The sequence below is a fragment of the Macrobrachium rosenbergii genome, chromosome 22 (genome assembly GCF_040412425.1).
Source record: "Macrobrachium rosenbergii isolate ZJJX-2024 chromosome 22, ASM4041242v1, whole genome shotgun sequence".
NCBI lineage: Eukaryota > Metazoa > Arthropoda > Malacostraca > Decapoda > Palaemonidae > Macrobrachium > Macrobrachium rosenbergii.
The window spans coordinates 1,265,067-1,291,515 of NC_089762.1; the positions used below are offsets into that span (position 1 = coordinate 1,265,067).

Genomic DNA, 26,449 nt, shown 5'->3' on the forward strand with positions numbered 1-26,449 from the left:
AATCTAGCCTAAAGAAAGCAGAAGTGACTGATAGAGGAAAATTTCCAATCCCTTAGAAACAATAATACACCTAAAAGCTCACCTGAAGAATGCAGAGCTAGGTTGGAGCTTTGAACACAGCAGCTCTGTGGCTCTGCATCGAACAAGAGGAATGGGAGACTTTAAAAGTCCATCAACAACTTGGAGCAACATGTTCGGAGGTAGTACCGATATAATGCCATCCAAAACATCAACAATTTTCCTTTGAAGAGACAACCACACCTTACCTGCAATTAAGAAAAACTAGTTTTATTAAAATTTTAAAAATAAATTTTTATGCATACCCATTCATTATTAACCCTTTAACGCCGAAGCCCTATTTACAAAAACGTCTCCTGTATGCCGGCGGCGTTTGGTGAGTTAGCGCCGAAGCGGAAAAAAGGTTTTTTTTTAAAAAATCACAGCACGCTTAGTTTTTAAGATTAAGAGTTCATTTTTGGCTCATTTTTTTTGTCATTGCCTGAAGTTTAGTATGCAACCATCAGAAATGAAAAAAAATATCATTATCATATATAAATATTGGAATATATGACAGCGAAAAAAAAACTCGTATATAATTGTATACAAATCGCGCTGTGAGCAAAACAGTTAAAGTTAACGGGTTTTTTTTTTCCTTTGTATTGTACACTAAATTGCGATGATTTTGGTATATAACAAATTTTAAAATGATCAAAGCAACACAGAGAAAATACTATCACAAAATGATGCATGAATTCGTATTGCGCGGACGTAAAAAAAAAGTTTTTTCAAAAATTCACCATAAATGGAAATATTGTGCTAGAGACTTCCCGTTTGTTGCAAAATGAAGGTAATTGATTGAATATTACTAGACTGTAAGTGTTTTAGCCTACAATTGCAGTTTTCGGCCATTTTGGTCGAGTTAAAGTTGACCGAAGGTCAAATTTTTCTATTTATCGTGATTTATATGAAAATATTTCAAAACTGGTAAAAGCTACAACCATGAGTTATTTTCTGTTGTATTCTACATGAAACTGTGCACATTTTCATATATAAAAGTTTATGTATCGACTAATATAAAACGGTGCAAACATTATGACAACGTGACGAAAGAATTTCTGAGATGTTCGGCCGAGTTACCACGTGCAGACGTAAGGAAAAAGTTTTTTTTTTTTTCATAAATTCACCATAAATCGAAATATTGTGCTAGAGACTTCCAGTTTGTTGCAAAATGAAGGTACATGATTGAATATTACTAGAATGTAAGAGTTTTAGCTTATAATTGCGTTTTTCGACCATTTCGGTCGAGTTAAAGTTGACCAAAGGTTGAAATTTTGGCAGTTATCGTGATTTATGTGAAAATATTTCAAAACTGATAAAAGCTACAACCATGAGTTATTTTCTATTGGATTCTACATGAAATTGCGCACATTTTCATATATAAAACTTTATGTAACGACTAATGTAAAACGGTGCAAACATTACGACAACGTGACGAAAGAATTTCTGGCGCGGACGTAAGGAAAAAGTTTTTTTCAAAAATTCACCATAAATCGAAATATTGTGCTAGAGACTTCCAATTTGTTGCAAAATGAAGGTAAATGATTGAATATTACTAGAATGTAAGAGTTTTAGCTTACAATTACGTTTTTCGACCATTTCAGTAGAGTCAAATTTGACCGAAGGTTGAAATTTTGGCAGTTATCGTGATTTATATGAAAATATTTCCAAACTGATAAAAGCTACAACCATGGGTAGTTTTTTGTTGTATATTACAGGAAATTGCGCACATTTTCATATATAAAACATTATGTAACGGCTAATATAAAATGGTGCAAAAATTACGACAAAATGATGAAAGAATTTCTGAAATTTTCGGCCGAGTTACCGCACGGACGTGAGGAAAATTTTTTTTTCAAAAATTCACCATAAACCGAAATATTGTGCTAGAGACTTCCAATTTGTTGCAAAATGAAGGTAAATGATTTAATATTACTAGAGTTTTAGCTTACAATTGCATTTTTCGACCATTTTGGTCGAGTCAAAGTTGACCGAAGGTTGAAATTTTTGTAGTCGACGACGGTACGTCCACTCGGCACCCAACAGACAATTTTAGTCGACGTATGATACGCCCAGTCAGCGTTTAAGGGTTAATGGTTATTTTATGATGAATGGGTCTGTGATAATAAAAAAAATTATGCTATCATCCAAAATAAAAATACGATGATTATACTTAAAATCAATGACATAAAAAAGTTCTGTGTAAAGACATATAAGAATGAGTTGTTTTACAATGCAAGAACTTCTCCTGCCACTGCTCCTCTACCTTGTATCAAGTAACAAAAAACTCCAGATCAACATAAATACCACTAGGCTTATCCTTGTTCCTTTCACAAGAATCATTAACTGTGCGAAGGTAGGACATCGTCTTCTCTAGAAGGAGCTGGTAAGTGTCACGCAGTTCTTCTTCCATCCCTTCTGATCCTTCTAGTACCTGAAATCAGTTTAGATATTAAAATCAAAACTCTAAAATTCCTTTACTTAAAACAACAAGCAGAGAGAGAATAGCCAATCATTCTATTACTAATGACAAACTAATACGAATAATTTTTCAAAATCATAATTAGTGTTAAAACAGCATACGAATACAACCAATCAAATAGAACTTTACTTCAATACACACTTCTAAAAAGATTGAATAAAATGTGCAAGGACAAGGCAAAGTAAAAACATAGTTTGCTAAAGTCACAAAAAATCAGTTTCAAAATCATTAATTAGATGGAGAAAGGATTAATGAGGCTGCAACTTTCAAATACTGTATTTAGGAAAACTAGCACCCTGTACAGGTATTCTTAGAGTTGGATTTAGTCCATGACAAAAAAAAAAGCAAATCAAACAATAGGCAGGTTGCATAAGATTTGGAAATCAAATACAGTAAATTGAAGCTGCATACAAAAGATTAAAGAATTATACCTAAGTCAAGCAGACTCTGCACTGCTAAATGGACATGAATCACTGTAAGACAGTGAAACTACATCCAAATGATTTTGACGATTTGAGAATAAGCTTTAAGAAAAACATTAGGAGTCAGATGGCAGGAGAATAAGCTTTAAGAAAAACATTAGGAGTCAGATGGCAGGACAGAGTTAAAAATACCATAAACAAAATTAGGGAAGCCATTTGTAGATGCAATAATGATGAAAAGGGGGATGAAGATGGCTTTCACATGTAAAAGAACTATGAGAAGGAAGGCTGCAGATGAATGGCAATTTGTGGAGGATAAAGCACAGCAAAGATATGAGTGATGCAAAAGAAAAGACTTCAACAAATTCTAATGTCTTTTACGGGACATTACCGCATTTTATATTTTCTATAACGTAAGCATATTAATTTGTATTTACCACAAAACTTTCAGAGTAATTTACTAATGAGACTGGTATAGTGCTGTTGTTGGGATAGTGATGGAGTATAAACAGACTTGTGGCAGGAAGGATCTTTATTCTGACTAAGGCAACGACCCAGAAGATTACAGTTCACCCTTCTTCCAAGATTGGCAACAGTGGCAGAGGCTGTCCAGTCCTCCACCATAACTCTTAGGTCTGTGATTGGGTAAACATGCATGTGTCGGCTCCAAGACTGTTTTTTTTTTTTTTTGTAGTGTCTTGTTGCTGAGATGTCATATCTATCTGCAGAGGAAAGTTTATAAAGTCTTAAGCTCTCTGCACTCTCAGCTGAGCAAAATTTTGAAATTTCCTCTGACCAAGGTATCCCTACAGGTGCTGAGCCATTGCGAGGCTGAAGGATTATGAGTGCTTGCTTCTCTTAAGCTTCTGACTCCTTTTCTAACTTTTTAACTATTTATAGTTTCATTAATAATTCACTGATTTTCATTAATAATTTACTGATTTTACCTTATCACTCTCAGTGTATATATAATTTTGCCTTAAAATGGGAGGGGTATTCCTGGCCAACATTTCCTTCTCTCTTGGCAAGGCTGTGACCTTAACCTGCAGTTTCACTTGCGCACATATCCTCAGTGTTCTCTCTTTAACCCATGCTATATTTCTCTTAAATCCCTAAATGAATTTCAATCTAATAAATGTTTCCTTACACCCAACTGCTTTCTGTGATAAGATGGTATGGGAATCCTTGATGGTTGCTTTCTTTCTCAGACCTGACAAGCAGTGGTAGAGGATTGGTCAATCTGTGTCACTGATGTGGTAGAAGGATGAATCATAATCCTCTGGGTACTAACCTTAGGCAGAATAAAGAGCCTATCTGCCTTGGAGGCCATCTATATGGCATCACTGTACCAACAATGGCTAGACCAGCTGTGAGAAAATTCTTGACATTAATTGGCGTCTTACGAAGCCCCTGGTGGGACAATAAGGGAAACTCCTTAGATGGTGATTTTGTTTCTAACTTTTATTTACAAAGTCATCACTGTTTCCCTTGAGATGCCTTGTAGTACTGCTCAGCCTCATCTGACCTACATGTTTATTTATATATTCTCAAATTTTACCTTGTTCCACATCAAAGAAACCTACCACAAAGGGAATTCATTTACAAGTGTGATAACAAAATGTGCCTATTTCTGCCACAAGAGATGCACATCCATGCCAGGATAAGAAGCCAAGATATTTTTACCCAACTGAATCAGGACAGTTAAATGTATCTGGTACTTACTGTACTAAAACATACCTTTCCAACAAACTTCTCTGATGACAAAAGGTGTGACAAAAGAGCTATACTGATGTACTTGAAGTTAATATACTGCTTTGTAGAGTGAGTCTCCCAATTTATTATGTCCAAAGGTTTTTTCTTAACTTTTCCCATTTTCTGTTTCTGCACGAGACTATCTGCAATAGAAATATTACACCTGTGTGCTTTCCATGTCATTCTGAACCCTAACTAGTAGAGTCAGCATTGTTCATCCAGCAAGTGTATAAATCGCAAAAGTAAATATTCATATGAGTATTTGAGTATTCTTTGGAAATCATTAGAGAAAGGATATTAACACTTCAAATGAACATGACATCCATACTGAATGGTAAATTACAAATCTTACAATCATAAAAGTACAGTACAGGCAGTTCCCGAGTTACGGCAGCTTGGACTTACAGTGTTCTGAACTTACGGTGATTGTTCAAATATATTCACAAAAAGTTTGGTTCCTGGTTACAGCACCATAACTAGGATTACAGCACCATAACTAAGATTATGCTGCTGTAAGTGCTGTAACTGAGATTATTATTCCTATTACTATTGTTAAGATCTGACTTACGGCGATTTCCAACTTACCGCACGCTGCTGGAACAGAACCTCCGCCATAATCCGGGGACTGCCTGTATTAGCTCATGTGTTACAAAATTAATCCAATAGCTGTGGTAACTCACCAATATCCTCAGGTAATTTACTGATGTATTCCAAAAGCTTGTAACAAGCATTAACCTGATGGAGAACGCTAAATTCACTACTCAGCATCAAAGCAAACTCTATAATGTGTGGCACGCTGCGACGCACTTCCTCTGTACTTTCAGGTGTTTCCGAAACATTACCCCTCATAACATGAGAATCAGCTGGAAAAAAGATGGCACTCATATACAATTTAAAATAATTAATTTTTGCAGATGTAAATTGCACTTAATGTTGAATATCTTACAACAACCCAATAAATGATTGTTTAAGTCAATACAATCTCGTCATAATATAACCTATGGTAAGTTTGGCTAGCGATCACCCCATTAATATAAATACAAGGAAACTAAATAGCTGAATGAGCTAGAGCAGAAGAATGTTAGTCTAAGGAATCTGGATTTGGCAAGTGTTTTCAGAAGGAAAATTTATTTCTTTAATCCTGGACATTACATGACAAGAAAAAAAGAATTACTACTCCAGGTTGATGGTGGAAATTCAGTACAGTATACCTACTCCTTTATGGTTCCCCAAATGGCACAGTAGGTCAAGTGGTGGGCTCTTAGTGTAAAAATAATGAGTTTAAATAAAAAATAACCTTTCCTTTGCTAAACAAAATCACATTTGTTCCCACAAAATGCTTTGACATAGCTTGATTAGTAACTTAGGCTGAACAGATATAGAAGGAAAGAAAAAACAGAACATTATGGAACCAAGACAAGCTCTTGTGAAAGAGATATATATGGAACCCATAAAAGACTCTAAGGGTACTAGGGGGGCCAAGAGATGGACAAGAGCCCTGTTAAAAGGTAAAGGTCAATTTTTCACATAAACACCTGAGGAACTAAAGTGCACCTACCCAATCCGACAAGTGGAGCCGTGAGTAAACGAAAAGAGAATGCTCCTAACAAATTAATTGAGAAGATGAGGATGATATCATCAAGTGAACACTCCCGAATATTTACACAGCCTGGAGCCTCTACAAGTTTTACCAAACAAAAAAAATCTATAAACATTTGGATGACAGTCCTTGGATACGATTTAGTGAGAGTAGATTAGTCCCTAAAAGTGCTGGCATTTACTACAGCATTGATATTTAAATTATCAACGCTAGAATTTCTTCTTCAGGGACATCCTCAAAAGCCTTCAGAGTTACCTGCTTGAAGCAAAAAGAATATTTCCGAATATTTTTTGACAGCAGCTGGTAGAGAAATACACAGTCTAGAACTTTTCTTTCATAAAAGATGATGAGTCAAAATAGGCATAAGTGAAGGGCCTAATCCATAATGTGAGGGACTAGAGAAGTAATGGAAATGGATGCTGAAGGTTCTAGAAATTTCCTTTTTATTAATAAAATCTGGTGCCTTACTTCAAAGACCATAAAGTTAAAGTTACTAACATAACTGGCAAAGATAAAGGCTACCGAAAAAGAAGTGTGCTGGGGAAGTTTCATACATGGGGCAACTGAGTACGCTGCAACGGCAGTATTCCGAGACAGTCTTGTATACAAAAGACCGCAGGCAGTGTCACTAATGCAATCAACTTATCCATGGACGAATCAACAACAGCCAAAACCTGATTCTGGAACACAGGCAACCATCTTCTTGAACTGAGCCAGGAAGGAAGCATCTGCTAAATGAATGAACTCTAACAAAGAGGTGAGTGAGATCACAGAAGAAGGAAGGAAGAAGTGCAAAAGGAATAAAAGTAGACACAGGAGCAAGCAACAAGGGGACTGGGAGATCCATCCCAACAGTACTGGGGAGAATGTCTATAGAGGGAGACATCCACAGAGGTGAAATTTGGTCATGTGATGAGACTGGAGATGGATGATGTTTCCAGGACTAAATGTTATCAACAGGAGGCAGCAGCATTACAGATGGAGAAACCTCGTCATACAAGACTTAAGACTTAACAGTCACAGTCATGGAGCATAACGAAGAAGAACTGGAAGACTCACCAGCAGCAATGCCTGCTGACAGGTGTTTATAAACTTGCCACTGGACATTGAAGAACCACTGATCTAAAATCTAGCCTGCACACCCTAAATAGGTGTGCTGAGAACACTGTCAGCACTTACAGGAAGAGCACTGAAAATGCAGGTCCTTGTCCAAAGGCAATATAAATGAGATACAGTGCTTAAATCATTACTACCCACACAAGTGTCCTGAGGCACGATTAATGAAAAAGAAAACCCAAACACTTGCACAATTGAGAGAAATTATACAAATCACAAAGAAATATGCAAAACACATATGTTAATACTAGGCACGCAAAATTAATATGCAGTAATGAAGAGCTGAGACTGCAATGGAGAACTACAGGTAACAGGACCTCAGTCAACAGACTTGAGATCAGATTTCTTTACTCCATGGATAAGCCCGAGTCCATTAAAAATAATAACAACATTTTGTACTTATCAGAGTAATCCAGTATCAACTCGGGTTATCAGATGAGGACCAGATACGTCTAAGAGCAAGAACTCTTATACTTTCTGGAATAACACGCTAAGTATGTTGGAGGTCTCAAGCAGTGAGCAAAAGTATGCAACCAAGACCTGTGAGTGTGGATTCTTTGTTTCCAGGCTAAGTGACCTAATATGGCTCACTGTCCTCATGCTCCAGTTGTTAATTTTTTAGTCAGTTTAGTGCTGGTGAACTGGTACAATACATGTACACAATACCGGGATCTAAGCAATGTCAGGCAGGGCAGCCGATCGGGACTACAAAGTCTACCCCAAAGCCAAATCAAAGTCCTTCAAAAGAAGGCATCACGGCAACCCCATATAAAAATGGGAACAAGCTGGGAAGAAGAAGAAGAAGAATGCGAGCATGTTTATACGTACATATGTAGTGTTACTCATATTTTTCAGTATATCTGAGTATGTATGAGGTATATGAACTCATGTATGTATTACATTAGGATAAACTATGCACTTGCAATGTGTTTGGTCACCTTCCTCTCTCTTTCTGTCTTTGTCAAATTTTATATATAGAATATGGGGTTCTTAGCTTTGAGAAGAAATAATGTTTCATGTTTTTTCATACTGTAAGAGTTTTGAGTGCAGTATTTTGCAAATCTTGTAAGCACAAGTAGGTACAGTTATGAATGTGTATTTTTAGAAGCAATACCTGTCGTAGATATATTTCTGAAATTGAATATGTAAAATATTTTGCACTAAGTAATTACAAAATACTGGTTAGGATAGGCTATTAAGTACTTTATATGATATAGGTATACACTGTAAGCAACGTGAGCTGGCTCCAGGGTACCATTACATGTAGGCAATATGCCAGTCTTTGTGACTCGGTGGCTTTCATTACTTATCAGAAGGGCAAACAAAGGGCTGTCCACTGTGTTGAGGTGCCACATTAAAAATGGCAAGATATTTTAGGGGTAAACCAACACACAACTTCAGATAAGGGATATATGGAAAAATGAACACTATAAAGCTCCCTTGTTAACCTAGAGCAAAAACAGGAAAAAGTGAGCAAAATCATATAGTGAATGGCAAGACTCACATGAATGATAAACTTACTCAGAAAGTGAAAAAATGTGAGTATTTACTATAACACACTGAAAGGCAAAATGACTATACATCAGAGATACATATACTCATCACTAAGCAGAGTACACCAAAGTGAAGGAAGAAATAAACAAATGTAAGTGAATGAAAAAATAATGGATGGCACATCACAATAACTGGAACAGCAATAACCTTGGAAGCAAGCAGTGCAACCAATTCCACAGGAGTAAAAAAAAAAAAAAAAAAGGAAATGACACCTTCTTTCTCCTGTATGTTGGCTGCATTCTCTAGGTGACAGGAGCATGCATGCTCACCGCTACACAATCTCAAAATGATGAATCCCAAAAGGGATGTATCTTGAATATACTCACAATTAGTACACACCTGATCCAATGATTGAGTATGGGCCTTGTGACTGGGCCAGGTTGTCTCAACCAGGTGCAATTCAGTGGAGCACAGTAGGAAGTTACCTACAAACTGATCCAAAGACCAAGTACAACCAAAACACCTCTGGTACATGCATGACCTGAGGACAGCCTGTGCCTAGGTGTGTATCCAGGTAATATCCAACGGCAAGCGTGCCTCCAAAGAGACCAAGCATGACAAGCAGATTCCTCTATAGTGATCCCCCGAGGTAACACAAGAAAGAGCCTGGTCTAAGTGGGTAGGTATGAGATAAACCATACCTGCCCTGCCGGAGACCAAAACAAACAATTGCATGGTGAATGAGAGCCCCCACCCAAGCAGAAAGAAAGTGCTCATGCAAAAACTGAAGGACTTCTGATGGAATTCTTGTACGATGCCCTTCTATTTCTCCTCCCATAAGGGAGAAGCGGTGTGGAGAGCTTGATGACGAGGGGGAGGTGGTAGAAAGTCAGCACTTCCCTCTGTCACTTTGGTCTTAGCTCCCTTCCTGAAGAGGTTGCAATAGTCCTTGGAAGGAAGACTGTTATTGCAAGACTCAACAATGTTGGGCTCCTAGCAGCTAAAACAACAGCAAGTGACATCACAAGGGCATACATACAACAGTGTATGAGAACATTATGACTCCCACCTCCTGCGATACCCCTTTTCCTAAGCAGGGGTGTAATCAGGGGAGGACTTGAAGGACTTTGACAGTGAGGGAAAAGAGGTATGCCAACACTTGCAGATTACTACTTCTACCAATTGCCTCTCAACATCAGTAAACATCCCACCCTACTGCAACACTGCTGAAATTGAAGGGAAGATTAATGTACAAAAACAGTGGGCATTCATTTATTAAAAAAAGATGAGGGAACTAATCCTTCATACCTCCAAAAACCATTTTCTCTCGAAAACCAAAAACTATAACAACAAGAAAAAACACAAATTCACCCTAGCGGCCAGAAGGAAAACAGCAATACAACCTTGCACACCAACAGCTGAAGAAAAAACAGGTTTTGACATAGGAAAAACCTGTTTTTGGTAGTTGCTATTGAGTCCTCAAGGAGTTACCTTTCACGGGTCTACCAGAGCTCCAAGGTCTCATGGCCAGGTATTGTGTCATAATGATAAACATTAAGGGTTAAACATATAGGCTATATAAAAAGGAAACTCATTAGTACATACCCTTATAGCTAAGCTACCACTTCGTCTAGCCCAGATTATTGTTCTTATCTAATCCCAGGCTACCTGGACTCAGGTACTACTTAGGCCAATGACAGGATATTTCTTACAGGGTTCTTCCTTACTCTAATCTACGCTACTCCTAATCCAGGTCATTTAATTCACATTTAATGGTATGGATTACATAAAACAAATTTACCTTAATGTGTAGCCTTAAAGTTATGCTACCATTTCATCTAGCCAGGCTTACTGTTTCATCTAGTCCTAGGCTACCTGTTCTAAGCTAACATTTAGTCCAATAATGGGGTGTTTCATAAAGGGTTATCACTTAACCTGATATAAGGCACTGCCTAATCCGGATTATTTAGATCCACTTAAGTGTATAGGCTATATAAAGAAGAAAATTTTTTTTACTAATATGTAGCCTTATAGCTAGGCTACTGTTTTTTCTTACCCACATTTTTGCTACTATCGAAACCTAGGGTTCTTGGTCTAAGCCACTGCTTAGGCCCATTTGTTACTTACTCTAATTTAGGTTAATACCTAATCCAGGTTATTCAGTTAACACTTATGGATGTGTAATCATATATTATAGGCTACAGACAACATCCACTATTTATCCAGTCCAAGTTAATCTCACTTAATCTGACGTACGCTACTGCACAGATTATTATAGACATCGTATAATCTGAAAGGATTTTCTGTATTAACGATAATATGCATTTCTTTAGTTAAAACATTTGGTTGAAATGTCAAATTTTTCAAACAATTTGCACTTTCCACAACTAACAATCTGCGATTACGACTTAAAGCCAGCCATGTGTTAGCAAGAAAAGCCAGGTTTTTGGCTTGCACACACAAATCAACTACCAATTACAAAAGTTTAAAACTTTAGCTGGGACTTAAAACTACGCACTTAACTTGCTTCTTTGTTTCGCGTTTCCATAATTATTGAATTTTGGAGCACTGATGAGAATCAAATACATCCAATAACGACCAATGGAAAGTAATGGCTTCCTTGGTCTCTTGCCAGTCAGTTGTTCGACAATATGGCGGACTGTGGATGCGCAATAATCACTTCCTCCTCTAGCAGATTTGACAAAGGAAATAACCTGGGCACAGCTTCACTGTAAGATAAGGGAAAGAGCCCTCTTATCTTTGAGTCCATTACATACTCCATCACACGTTATAGTGTTTATCATTATGACACAATGCCTGGCCATGAGACCAACTAAAAGAGAATTCTTTGATATTAGTTTGGTCACCATGGAGCGATAACAGACCCATAGAATAGCGTCCTTTAGGACGAAACAAGCGACTACGCCATCAAAACTGACTAGTGATGGTAGATAAGTGAGGGGTATTCCCAACTCCTTCCCCTTAACCACCTCTTAACTACCTTGTAGCCGTATTCAAAGACTGTCCCAACGAGCTCTGGTTCGTTTCCTATAGGAGAAATAGCTTGAGAAGCAAATGGGGGGGAAAGTTCATAATCCCATACAGTTATTCACTCATAACACCCTTTGTCCTCTAAGCCCTCTGGGTACAGAAGGATTGTGTTTGTACAGAAATATTCATAAAATTTAATTTGAAAAAGACTGCATCATAATCACCTTGACATGGCATAGTTATCATACATACCCATTAGGCCTAGTAAAATCCATAAGTTTTCTTTGACACCAATTGTACTGGCAAGCTGAATAAATAGGGGCAAACGGCGGTGCTCTGGAAGGTCAGGAAATGCATCAAAAAATACCTGGCAGACATTGGCAAGTTTGAACTTCAACTCCTCTGATCCACTTTCACACTGCAAAATAAACAAAGACATAATAAGTGGACGACTTCTTCCAGTAACATAAAAAATACAATCCATTTTCAAAATGAAGGAACTCTGTATTTCTAATCAATATGAAGGAGTCAAAAATGAAAAAACTCTACTTGCTAGTAACTAAGGCATTGCATAAATGAAATTATACACAGCTTGAATAACTATAAAAGCCATTTCAAACTTATGATAATTTTCCGAAACCTTGACCAATTACAAGAAATATTTACCTTTATCAGCACAGGGACAATGTTTTGTATAGTTTGATGGATGACTTGAAACGAATAGGAATCATCCCGCCTAAGAAGAGAAGTCCCCATAAAAGTGAAAATTGACATCATATTCTGCAAAACAACATCCTGCAGAGAAAGATATAGCAGTGTTAAAAAGTGAATATCAAATAATTGTTCAATACAAATCACAAGTATATAAAAGTACTAAAATGAAAAGACTTTCATTTCACACATAATTAAATTCATACTGAAATCCTCAATGTACTTACTGGGAAAATATCAGCAACTAAAGATAGAATTAGCATTGCACGACGATGGGTATCAGGGCTGACTGAAGAACGTATGCATTGTACAATCAACTCCACATTCAGCTTCACATTCTTACTTGTTTCTGGAAAACAAATAAAACTCCTTATCTTCACTTGAATGGAACCATTCCCCAAATATATCAGCTTTTCTGTTGCCATACATATCATTGTTAACCTTGCAGACATATTTTTCTTTGATAATCTGATATTCAATAAAGTATCACTATTACTGCATAATATAGTACATATATTTTCGCTTGAATTCTTTCTGAAGATGAATGAAACGCTAAACTAGCAACTCATTAAGATAAAAAGCAATGGTAGGTACATGATTCAACCCTTGTATCACATATTTTCTCAGCCACAAAGGACACACTTCTAAATACAAACACTGCCTCATTATTCTTTTTTTTTTTTTTTCAAATAAAAAATTCAGTTAATGTAACTTCATTTACTGATGTAAAAAGGCTCATGCTGAGCTTATTTACTGAAGTGTAGGACTTATTAAGTCTTTCCACAAGGAATGTGTATGCAATTTCCATGAAGTTTCTATCGAAAGCTTTTATTACGCACGTATATTTGGGTTCTTACTGGCCTCTGCTTTAGCTCAGCTTAGGAATTACAACTATCAAGGCAACTGTTTCTAGAGAGATAAGGGTCTTGCATAAACTTCAATAAATGTACACGAGACAGATGTTTCTGTCATAAAAAAGTCAACTCGCTGAATCAAGTCATAACTCAAATTGGTCTCAAGAAGCTGAGCCAATCAAAACATTGATGCTGTATTCCTACTACAACTACTAAAAGAGGAAAAAGACTGAACCTTGTCCTTAACCGGAAGCAATGGCAGGTGCTTTTCCTTTTAAAATATATACAAAATTCATGTAAACCCTTATTTCACAAATAAAATATTGCATAGGAATATCCAAAACAAATATTATCAATGCTAAAAGCAAGAAGTTATGAAATAGCATCTGTACTAGAACATATGGCCAATGCCAAACCACAAATATTAAGAATAAAAAAGGAAAAATACTGTGCACTGAACATATGGAACCAAACAAAACAAGCAACTCTTACAAAAGAGTAAGAACCAAGTTTTCACACATTTGAGTACACTAGGGAGAAAACATGAGTACACTAGGGAGAAAACATGAGTACACTAGGGAGAAAACATGAGTACACTAGGGAGAAAACATGAGTACACTAGGGAGAAAACATACTGACACCAAAAAACAACAAAACTAAGTGAGGGAAGTGACACCAAGCCCCTGAAGTTTATGCTAAACAATGACACTTCCTGAAACTAAATCAAAAGGCATTAACTATACCATTAAAATTAAGACTTCATATCCCACACTGAAAGGGTATAAATTCACATTAAATCAAAATGTTTCCTTGATTTAAATAAAATAAAATTAAACATGATTCACCAACTTATTATGAATTATTTTGTTCACAAAATTACCATGAAATAATGTCAAGAGTAGTCAGCAACAACAATCAATGACCATGGAAAACAGGTGTACTTAATAATTCCCCTCCCCTTTTTTCCCCTTCCTTTCTTTTCCTTTTTTTCTTTCCCTCTCGATTTTTTATTTTATTTTAATTTTTTCCCCTTTTTTTTATTTATTTAATTACTTAATTATTTATGTATTCTTTCCCCCTTTTTTTCCAGCCTGAGAAGAACCCTAAAAGAGTTCAGAGGTCTGGTTAAACAAATCATTTATAACTAACTAACAAAAGCTGGCATGGTAATAGCATGGTAATAGCAAGACACTGACAGCATTCAAGCTGGCAAAAGGAAAAATATACATGAATATTTATGGAAACTGGAAACATTCAATTAACACTGAACATGCAATAAATACTGCAATTACATGAGAAACAAGGATGAAGCAAAAAAAAAAATGAAAAATAGTAAGAGCCCAACATAACATATTTTAGGACCAAAGACAACAAAGTGTTGCTTGCTGAATGGACACACATGGAATGACTTAACTGTCACAATTACCAGCAGAGGCACTACTTAAAAGGATATGTAGCCAGGTGAGGATTCTTAATTCGGTGTATACCAGAAAGCTTCTGAAATAACAGCAAGACCACAGGAACAGCAACTGGGAGAAATGAAACAACTGGATCACGAACAGAATCAGAGCAGTGAGCCACTGATGGACTATACCATCAACGCAGCAGTAGATAGCACACTTGGCACTACTAGGATGTAATAAATGACTCTGACAGAAGTGACTACTGCAGATGTGTAACATGCATCAGTCCACTTGATGACAAAGCATGCATGTTAAGAATCACTGGCATCCAGTAGGGATGAGCCTTTGCTCCAAAAGACTATCACATTAACAACAAAAAATCAGCGTAGCAGTCAGTGTGCCAGGCAATGGCAGCAATTAAAGCATCAGTACATGAGCAGTTACAGGTACAATGGGGGCCTCCTGGGAGCAACAGCCATCCATCACTGCAGCAGGCAGTACTGGAGCAAAAGTGTCTATTGGGAAAACATAGCCGTCATCAGTGCAGCAAAGAAATAGCCATTGCTGCACACCAGGCAGCACCAGATTTGCAGAATTACCAGGCAGCATGATAACAGTAAGAGCAATTTGTTGTACATCAGTATGGAAAGGCTTCCTACATGTAATCAGTACAGCAAAAAGGCAGTGGCAAAAGCACTGTTCAGTAATGCAGGCAAAGCAACAACAGCTGGAGCAATTACTGGTGGTAGTCACAGGAAAATGCCTTCTAGAATCTGACATCAGTGCAAGAAATAATGCAGCAACAGCAACACAGCAGAAGTACAAGAACAGCTGAAACTGCAGGCAGAATGGCAACACACTGATGAGGTCCAGGCATCAGGGGAGCAAGCATGATAGCCGTACCAGTACCAGAGCAGCTGAAACTGCTGGCAAGGAGGTAACAGCAACAGCTGTCACTGGCAAAGCAGGATGATGCCTATAAAGAGTAGCCATTCGTGTTGCAAGCAAGTACCGGAGTGGTAAAGATAGAAGGCAAACCAGCAACAGTAGCAGCTATTATATGAATATAGAGGGCAATTCCAGCAATACCAAAGGATACACAGAAAAAGAACAATACAGCCACCAAAAAAGGGTCATTTGCAGTAGCCAACGGTTCAACTTACAATACAAGGGCCAAGGAATCACTGTGGCAAATAATGAGGCAGAGGGGCAGCGAGCCATAACAGGCACAGCAAGGCAGGCAACACATAGTAACACTGAAAGAAAACTGATAAGCCAGTCTTGACCAAATGTCCAGAAGCCAACCACAAAGCTGAAGATTCCAAAGTAGAAGCAAATCCCCAGTAACAGAATGTGCCTTTCCATACCCATCATCTACCTCCATTACTAAAACAAGCCCAATGGCCAGTACACTGATCCTTGCCAATGTCCCAGGTGTAAGACAACACAAACATCACTGGCTTTGACCAGAATAAAGCCATGCAAGAGATTTGGGCTCAATATGATTGATGGGTTTGCGATGAACAATAGCCTTTATTGGAAATTGTCAAGATATTATTCCTAAAAAAAATTAAATCGTTTTCAAAAAATTATATGTTATAAATTTATTTTTTCAAAAACTACTCTTGTAAATTACACATGCTTTTTAACAAAAGTAAATACAACAAGTAAAGAATATCACCTCCGCCTAATTCCTCCTTCGATTTCTGAAGCAAATGTAAAAGTGCAGATAATATCTGCTGCTGGACTGCCTCCGTAATAACCGAGTCCATACTCAAAGTCTGGTGGAGACACTGGCATAACACTTTGGTCAATAACCATGGATGACCTAACGAAGACATTACACCGATTGTCTCTAGCATCAGACCTAACTTTTTCCAATTTTGCAGTTCAATGGAATATTCTTTCTGAGTCTTCTTTCTGTACAAAAGAGAGAATAGCTGCTATTGAGTATAGAACAAAGCCAAATGATCAAAGAGTATATAAAAATGTTATTTTTAACTACATATTTTCTCCTAGATACACTTATCATAATAAGAGGCTGCCAAAATTCAAGCAACTAATAAAATGGATGAATAAATATATAATTTCAAGGACAAATAAAGTAAAAACACACATTTTGTCTTCCTTACTTTCATGATTTAGGTTCTCATCATTTACTTCAGGTTTTAATTATATATTCAAATAAAAAGGTTATGTTCATAGATAGTATTTATCAAAATATACACAGTTAAAACCCTTTATTTCAACTATGGAGAATACTTTCCAAATAAAATAATAATAATAGGAAAGACCTAGTCGAATAATTAACTTATGAACCGAGGCCATTACACATTTACCTAATCACATAAGTTTTTGACTCTATCTCCAAAGCAATGTGCACTCTGCAGCTCACTAGTATCTGCAAAACTATGCTTGGCTTGACTGAATTTTATTTTGGATTGTCATAAAACAAGTATAGGCCACTAATTTAGATTGCCAATGTGTTACTTTGAAGGAACGAGAGAATCCCTAAAACCTTGAAACATATGCCTCACTGGGTCGGTCCATCAGCGTTACAAGCTATTCCCCATGCAGAAGTATCTGAACTGTGATGTTTGGTATATTATTAACTGCTGTTTTAAAAATCACACTACTATTCAGGATCTTAGGACTATAAGCAGTCCAGAACAAAAACTATGTATAGAAAGGGTCAATATAAAGATTCTTTGCAGAATCTCTTCAGCCTCAACAACAATGTTTTCGGCCTTTTAACCATATTTCATTCACTTTAGCCACTTGACACCAAGCTGTCCAACTTACTAATTCTGTCTTGCTCAAATTTTCACCCAATAATAATAATAATAATAATAATAATAATAATAATAATAATAATAATAATATCAGAAATATCCCTGTCATCTTGAAGAGTGAGATTACAGTCCCACAAAATTACCAAATAATAATAATAATAATATCAGAAATATCCCTGTCATCTTGAAGAGTGAGATTACAGTCCCACAAACTTACCAGCGGTCTCATTAAAAGAAAAAATATAGACAAATGTAAAAGGAGGGAGAAAATCTGAGACACTTTGGAGTAGAACCTGTGATGTTCCTCAGTTGAACTGGAGAAAAAACAAGTGACATGTTAAACAAGAGCATCATCTCATAATTAGCATGTGCTAACTACTGAGAATGGGCTAACATACCAGACATGTCTTCATTAAGTGACGACAGTAAGAAAGAGGTAGAAAAGGCTGGTAGTAATGATGAGGTGGATGATATTTTAGAAACTTAAGTACAGTGAACTCCCTATATTCGCAGGGGATGTGTACCCCTGCCCCCCGCGAATACTTAAAACCCCTCTAAAAACACATTAGAACTGCCCATTTTGATAGTTTAACACAAGAAAAACCCTGTAAAAATGCTTATACCTAAGTATTTTAATAGTTTTATCACAAAAAGTGCATTCATTCATGAAAATTATATGAAAATACAGTAATTACTGAATATTTCTCGGTGAAAAATACCGCGAATAATGGGTAGATATGTTCCACAGAGAAACCCGCGAATGCGTGGGTCCGAGAATTGTGTGAGTGCGAGTACGGGGGGTTTACTGTACTATATGATAGATACTGTACATGGACAGAGAGTGTGTGGGTCATAGAAGTCAACTAAATAGACAACTGCTGCCATGCAGACACTTTTCATTCAGACCAGGCCCACTGCCAATAACCGCGGTTGAAAACTGCACAGACATGTGGTCATAAAAACCTTAGCCATATCTTTGGACCATGCTGGATGCATTAAGTAATGCGAATAAAATTAGGGCATTCCCCACAGGCGACAAGCATCAGGATCACCTTGCTGGTGCCATATGTGGACAAGGGGTACCACAGGGTTCACAACTGTGGTTAAAGAAGCAAGTGAAGAAGTGGGCAATTAGAGTATGATTGTGGAATGCTGGTACGGTAACTAGAAAGTTGAAAGAAATTGCTGATGCAATACAGGGGAGGGTGACAAAAGTTCTATGTATACAAGACACTAGGTGGGGCACATATAGGAAGAAATGGAGTAGGACTTTTAGAAGGCAACGAGTGGAAAGAAAAGTGGTGGAAGTAAAGAGTTAGTGAAAATAGCAGTGTTACTTAGGAGCAGATATTTTTAATATAACTTTAACACGGTCACCTCAGGTGGCCTGCCAAGAGCAAGACAAGGAAATATTCAGAGAAGAACTGTAAGCAGCAAGTAGAATGGTAAAGGATGGAGAAAACAATTATAGGAGAGATATGAATGGCAAGACCTGGAAGAGTAGAAATGAATATGACATGGTTCTTGGAGACCATGGATTTGGAGTAAGGAATGAAGATGTAGAGTATTAAGTGCAGGAAATGGCTCAAAGTTTTGAATTAGTCCATATAAACACTTGTATTTAGTAACATGTGCAAGTGGTGGAATACACAGCCAGATAGATTACCTTATGGTTAAGAGGGAAGCCTGTAGCAGTTTAATAAGCTATGTGGTAACTCTTGGTGAGGCATGTGAGACACAACATAAGTTGCTGGTGATGGGTATCAACATAACAAGCAGAAACCCACGAAGAGGTTGAAGAGAACAAGAATTAAAATATGGGATCTTAAAGTTAAAGGAGAACAATGTGAGCAATATATGAGCTGCATACAAGAAAGACATCAGTTAGGAATAAATTTAGGAGAAGAGGGAGTTGGAGAGGCAAAAATATCTGGAATGATATGAAAACATATGACACGTGCACAGGAAGCATTTGGACACACATAAGACAATGGAGTGTTAAAAACAGATGAAAGTGTTATACGAATAGAGGTATGAGATTCAGTTAATCAAAAGTCCAGGGCTTTCAAGAATTGGAAGGCGAGAAGCGCAAGGTGCCCAGGAATTACATATAGAAGTGGAAAGAGAAACTAAACGGATGTTTAGCATAAATACAGAGGAGTTAAACATTAAGTTACTTGACTCAAAAAATACCCCTCTTTTGTCTAGCTCTATCAGGATAAGTGGTTGCTCCAGTCTTTTAGCAGCCATAGCAAATGGTCCTGGGACTTGGGAAAGAGTGTACCAAACGACATGTCTTTAGCTTTTATCCTATATATATATTTATGGTGTGTTAAGCTATAACCATGTAGTAATTTTTGGCATTTTTTCTTTTTTTGTAGCGTTATTTCTGTGCTAAATTTAAATTGTAAAAGTTACATTCTACGTGTATTTTAAAAAATTTGACTATACTGTACTCATAAGTGTGGTTTTTTATTTTTCCAAAAAGGGTCTGTCAGACTCAATGTTTATAGAGAGCAGGTATAAAAACAATGTGTTTGGGGGCCGGTTTTTCACTGGCAAATGAATCACTGATAATGAGAGAGAGAGAGAGAGAGAGAGAGAGAGGAGAGAGAGGGGGATGGGGGGTTGGATAAGTCTACCTGCTAAGACATCAACAGCCACTGTCTCGTTTTATTGGTCTCTCTCAAGTGGATAGGAGTCCTGGGTGCTTTACAAAGTTTACGCATATTCAGTCTCTAAGTAATGACCTCTTCCTTACAACATGTCTCAGTTTCAGTTTCTGGTTATTCAACAAAATGTAAACACATTCAAAGGAATCGCTACAATCAACTGGAAAACAACCTGGCTCATATCAATTCATATGTTTGTCTTCGATGTGACGAGCTAGATTTAAGCATATATATGTACATACATGCATGCTGACTGTCAAGAATCAACTGGCTATATTCAAGTTACTGCACTTACATAAGAATTAAAGATCAATTTCCCACCAACAACAGAACTGGAAGGAAAGACATTAAACTAGGACAGGTTCAGTCAGCACTACTTCAGCCTTCTGTAACAGGCATAATATTGCACATAATTCCTAATTGTTTATAAAAACTATACAAAACAAAAACAATCACATATAAAATGACATTCTTATACAGATTAATGACAAAGCCATCTTGGTCTCTTCCATCCTAACTGTCTAGGTTATGTATAATCTTTTTCTATTTCCTTGAACAAAAGAGCTGATGTGGTAATTAGTGGCTCAAGATGACAGGTACTGTATCATGAAAATTTATGCAACTTAAGACCATTGAGCCTTAAAAGCCCTAAAAAGTGCTTGGAGACACTAGTTGTTGTTAACGGTTTTAGTTTTATTTAAAAGATACATAAACTATGACTTTATTCATCATCAAAAATATGCTACGTATTACTTAAGCAGACGACAAGCTACCATATGTGTTGGTATATAAAATTATTCAAAAATAATGGGGGCCTTATTCATTACATATGAAACCTGAACCATAACATCCCATGATTCACAGAGTTACTTATACCATTGGATATCAGAATAAACCAGTCACGTAAGTCCTCTGGCCTATTACTTGCAACATCTTCCACTGCAACTTAGTTACGTTGTTTAAAAAGCAGGATTAATAGTAAGGTTATGCAGTACTCAAATGATAATGTAAGTCTCTCTTGCATTTTCACATTGGTCACCTTCGTTCTTCAACATAATATTGAGACGTTGGTCCTCTAGAATTTCCGTAACCACCAAGACAATGCAGTGAACAACAACTAATGCTAAATTTCAACCACCAAAGAGATATCCTATCTACCCGCTGACGATGAACATGGATCAGATAACCAACAAAGATCTGAAAGGATTTTCCATCAAAAATACTATTCAATTACTCTCAGCCAGTGATATTATAGTGCATGTCTATCATCACATGAAGACTATTATCTGTCTTCAATCACTTTCAGCTAGTGTGGTATTATAGTATATGTCTATCATCACTAGACGATTCAATATCTGATGAAAAATTAATAGCTCATTTCTCTTATAATTTTGTTTGTTGCAGAGGTTTACTGGTGATGGACTAAGGACATTAAGCTCTGCCTTTCTTAACATATTCTACTTTTACCAAGGTGATGATAAACAACCCCTACAGTTACATCAGATTAGAAAACACTCAAAAGTAACTAGCTTCTATTGTTACATGAAAGTACTTTCTATAGTGCAAGATCAAATGTGTTCCTGCCAGCTTACATCATCAGTCATTCAATGTGCAAGTCCTCAACCATTACCGTTTCGAATACAATGCTTGTCTATTTTGTACCACTCCACCATATAAATTTACTTCTTTTATCTTTACCTTACATTTTGTACAAAAAAAAAATTAAATGGTCCATACGCAAATATTTGTTCAGCACTAATCAAAGCTTTTTTCATTAATCTTTGTAAAGTTTTGTATGCTCTTCCCTATGAAATACTGTACAACAAATCAGTAATGAAGCAAGTAGGAAATAGCAATACTTCTATATGAACATACTAAATCAGATTATACAAAGGAAAAAAGCTCATATGAATATAATAATACACAAAATAATTCAGCATGCTTACTTGTTCCCAAAGGCATGATGATAAATGCAAAAATTCTGACCAAAAATCTAGTGACAAATCCAAGTTCCAGTAAGCAAAAATCACTTTTGCATAACCAGCCAAGAGCATTCCTAGTACACTCTCTCAGTTGCCATGTTTATAAGCAGACAAGAGTTTTCCCAGTGGCATCTGTCAGCTTCCTTTTCCTCTGGTAGAAATATATAAAACTATGGTTTGCACTTCAGCATGGAATTTGACAAAATTTTGTTTAACCTCTTTCTGATACTTAACTGTTTGATCCTCTTAGCTTGGGCATCCCGCATAGAAGTAACTTTTGTCGTAAGATTTAAACTCTCAATTTCTTTGACAATAAACTTGGCATCTAAACTAGTCTTGCGAAGTCCACTTCGGAGTCTGGAAGCTATAGTGGCATCTTCAGATTCTACTACACACCCAATAAGATGGCTCCAAAGAGAAGCCTGCAAATTCTCTTTCTCAATACTAGCAAAGAATTTCTGGGTCATGACCTGTAAAAAAAAAAATCATGTGTTATGAATAGATATGTACAACTGGCCTTCAAAATCTCTGAAATTATTATAAAACAGATTACAAAAACCACATTCACACTGTCTCCCTCACAGGGCTCACCCAAAGAACTAGGTGTTAAACTGAGAACTGAAAACAAAACGTAGTAAAGTAAAAGTAAAATGGTATGACAGTTAACCCTTAAACGCCGAGCCTCTATTTACAAAAAGTCTCCCGTATGCCGGCGGCGTTCGGGAGTTAGCGCTGAAGCGGAAAAAAGTTTTTTCAAAAATCACAGCACGCTTAGTTTTTAAGATTAAGAGTTCATTTTGGCTCCTTTTTTTGTCATTGCCTGAAGTTTAGTATGCAACCATCAGAAATGAAACAAAAAAATCATTATCATATATAAATATTGAAATATATGACAGCGCAAAAAAAAAAATTTTCATATATAATTTTATACAAATCGCTGTGAGCAAAAGCGGTTAAAGCTAACGGATTATTTTTTTTCTTTGTATTGTACACTAAATTGCAATGATTTTGGTATATAACAAATTGTAAAACGATCAAAGCAACACAGAAAATATTATCACAATATGATGCATGAATCCATACAGCGGACGTAAAAAATGTTTTTTTCAAAAATTCACCATAAATTGAAGTATTGTGCTAGAGACTTCCTGTTTGTTGAAAAATGAAGCTAATTGATTGAATATTACTAGACTGTAAGTGTCTTAGCTTACAATTGCAGTTTTCGACCATTTTGGTCGAGTTAAAGTTGACCGAAGGTCGAATTTTTTCTATTTATCGTAATTTATATGAAAATATTTCAAAACTGATAAAAGCTACAACCATGAGTTATTTTCTGTTGTATTCTACATGAAATTGCACACATTTTCATGTATAAAAGTTTATGTAACGACTAATGAAAAACGATGCAAACATTACGACAACGTGACGAAAGAATTTCGAGATGTTGGCTGAGTTACGCATGGTAAGGAAAAAGTTTTTTCAGAAATTCACCATAAATCGAAATATTGTGCTACAGACTTCCAGTTTGTTGCAAAATGAAGGTACATGATTGAATATTACTAGAATGTAAGAGTTTTAGCTTATAATTGCGTTTTTTTACCATTTTGGTCGAGTTAAAGTTGACCGAAGGTTGAAATTTTGGCAGTTATCGTGATTTATATGAAAATATTTCAAAACTGATAAAAGCTACAATGATGAATTATTTTCTGTTGTATTCTACATGAAATTGCGCACATTTCCATATATAAAACTTTATGTAACGACTAATATAAAACGGTGCAAACATTACGACAACGTGAAGAAAGAATTTCTGCCGCGGACTTAAGGAAAAAGTTTTTTTCAAAAATTCATCATAAATCGAAATATTATGCTAGAGACTTCCAATCTGTTGCAAAATGAAGGTAAATGATTGAATATTACTAGAATGTAAGAGTTTTAGCTTACAATTGCGTTTTTTTACCATTTCGGTCGAGTCAAAGTTGACAGAAGGTTGAAATTTTGGCAGTTATCGTGGTTTATATGAAAATATTTCCAAACTGATAAAAGCTACAACCATGGGTTGTATTTTGCTGTATTTTACATGAAATTGCGCACATTTTCATATATAAAACTTTACGTAACGGCTAATATAAAACAGTGCAAAAATGACGACAAAATGACGAAAGAATTTCTGAAATTTTCGGCCAAGTTACCGCGCGGACGTAAGATAAAAGTTTTTTTCAAAAATTCACCATAAATCGAAATACTGTGCTAGAGACTTCCAATTTGTTGCAAAATGAAGGTAAATGATTGAATATTACTAGAATGTAACAGTTTTAGCTTACAATTGCATTTTTCAACCATTTCGGTCGAGTCAAAGTTGACCAAAGGTTGAAATTTTTTGTAGTCGGCGTGAGTGCGTCCACTTGGCACCCAACAGACAATTTTAGTCGACGTATGATACGTCTAGTAGGCGTTTAAGGGTTAAGTGAGGAGAGACCAAAGAGAATCAATGAAAAGTGCATGGCAAAAAGCAACACAGCTGTGCCAAAGGAATAATGGAATGAATCAACACCGTCTACAGTGTGCTTTGCAGTACCTCCCTATGGATCATATATAGGCAGTCCCTGGTTATCGGCAGCATCGGTTATCGGCGATCCGGTTTTACGGCACTTGTCTAGCGATGACGATAACCAGATTTTTTGACACCCATTCCCGGTTATCATCATTGGTAGCCGGTTATCGGCGCTGATCGCGGTTACTGCAGCGCTGATCATAACCATGAATCAGTGCTATTATCGTCAATTTTCGGTTATTGTCACGCTGTCGGGAAAGGAACCCCGCCCATAACCGGGGACTGCCTGTAGTTAAATTTAGCCACTTTACAAGAACACTATATGACAAACACTGCTCTCACAGGGTTAGCCCAAAGTTTAGTCTCATAACAAGAATACTCTGAACTATATATATTAGCCTTCACCTAATAACATGAAGCTTCATACAACCTTTACCACTGTTAACCCTGAAAATGTTGAAGATTCTGATAAAATTTCTCACAGAGACTGGTGTCCAAGGTGTCCTTTGCTAAAAACTGAAACTTGGTCATTCATGCAATGTATGCTTTACTGCAGTCTCTGCAAATGGGCTCTACATTATAAAGGGTGGCCGTTAAATAACTGTGTTAAATGGTGTGACCAATACTAAAATAAGATATCATGTCCACACTTCTATCTCTTTGCACGTACAACCACTGCAACCCTACATCTATTCACTGTAATGAACTTTAGCAACATCACACAATCATTTAAGGAAAGTTGTATGTTTCATATAGTCTTTACTGATGTAGATATGACTCCCTTGTCAGTCTCTTCCTTTCTTAAACTTTCTACACAAACAAGAATGCAGCATCTTTCACATTTACATCAACTATATGTAATTTATGAATGGGAGCATCTGACCAGCTGAACAAGGGGGTACTTTGGACATTATTTCATTGCCTCTATGGTTATTCAAGAACTGCTAAAAATTAAATATTTTTGGGAAGGCATGTTTTTAACAATCTTAAAAACAGACAGGAATACAGACAATTCTGCTGTGAAAACAGACGTAGGTCATATCAGGTAATGAGAAGTGAGTCTTTTACATGAAAATATAGCATGAAATTCTATACCAGTGGACCCACTGGTGCGAACTGCATCGTAAAACCTCCTTATTGTTTATCTTCAGTGTCATAAAAACTAATTTTCAAAATATGAAGAATAAGAACTTATTAAATCATCACCACAGAAAGACAAAGACAAAAAAGATTTTAGCAATGCCGAGAACTAATAGACAGACTATAAAATACAATCCTTGGAAGGAACGTAAAAGTCACTCACATCACCACTGAACGATTAGAACGCTGTCAACATTTAAATGAAAATAAACCTGCAGGAAAACTTCAAAAAGATTACTGTACTGCCAAAACAATCTCCATCAACTTCCTCTCCTGACATTATCCAACATTCTTCAGTGACAAGTCTGTTGTTGTTCAGTATTCAAGTTCATCTGAAGCAAACAATCCTCCTCATGTACTGTCAAAAGATCAACAGCAAAACACAATCTAACAAAACACCTACATTTCACTTTGGTTCGTCTCATCA

General features: G+C 36.5%; 1 protein-coding gene across 1 annotated transcript in view; it reads right to left on the reverse strand.

Annotated features, from left to right (window-relative positions):
* Window positions 1-26,449, reverse strand: part of l(2)k09022 (HEAT repeat containing 1 homolog l(2)k09022) — a 107,366-nt gene that overhangs the window by 18,606 nt on the left and 62,311 nt on the right. The window contains exons 19-27 of the mRNA XM_067123960.1: window positions 22,563-22,798; window positions 16,564-16,802; window positions 12,853-12,974; window positions 12,581-12,709; window positions 12,167-12,332; window positions 5,394-5,576; window positions 4,699-4,856; window positions 2,365-2,491; window positions 83-266 (exon numbers count right to left, since the gene is read on the reverse strand). Coding sequence (XP_066980061.1) covers window positions 83-266; window positions 2,365-2,491; window positions 4,699-4,856; window positions 5,394-5,576; window positions 12,167-12,332; window positions 12,581-12,709; window positions 12,853-12,974; window positions 16,564-16,802; window positions 22,563-22,798 — 1,544 coding nt within the window. The remainder of the gene's footprint in view (window positions 1-82; window positions 267-2,364; window positions 2,492-4,698; window positions 4,857-5,393; window positions 5,577-12,166; window positions 12,333-12,580; window positions 12,710-12,852; window positions 12,975-16,563; window positions 16,803-22,562; window positions 22,799-26,449) is intronic.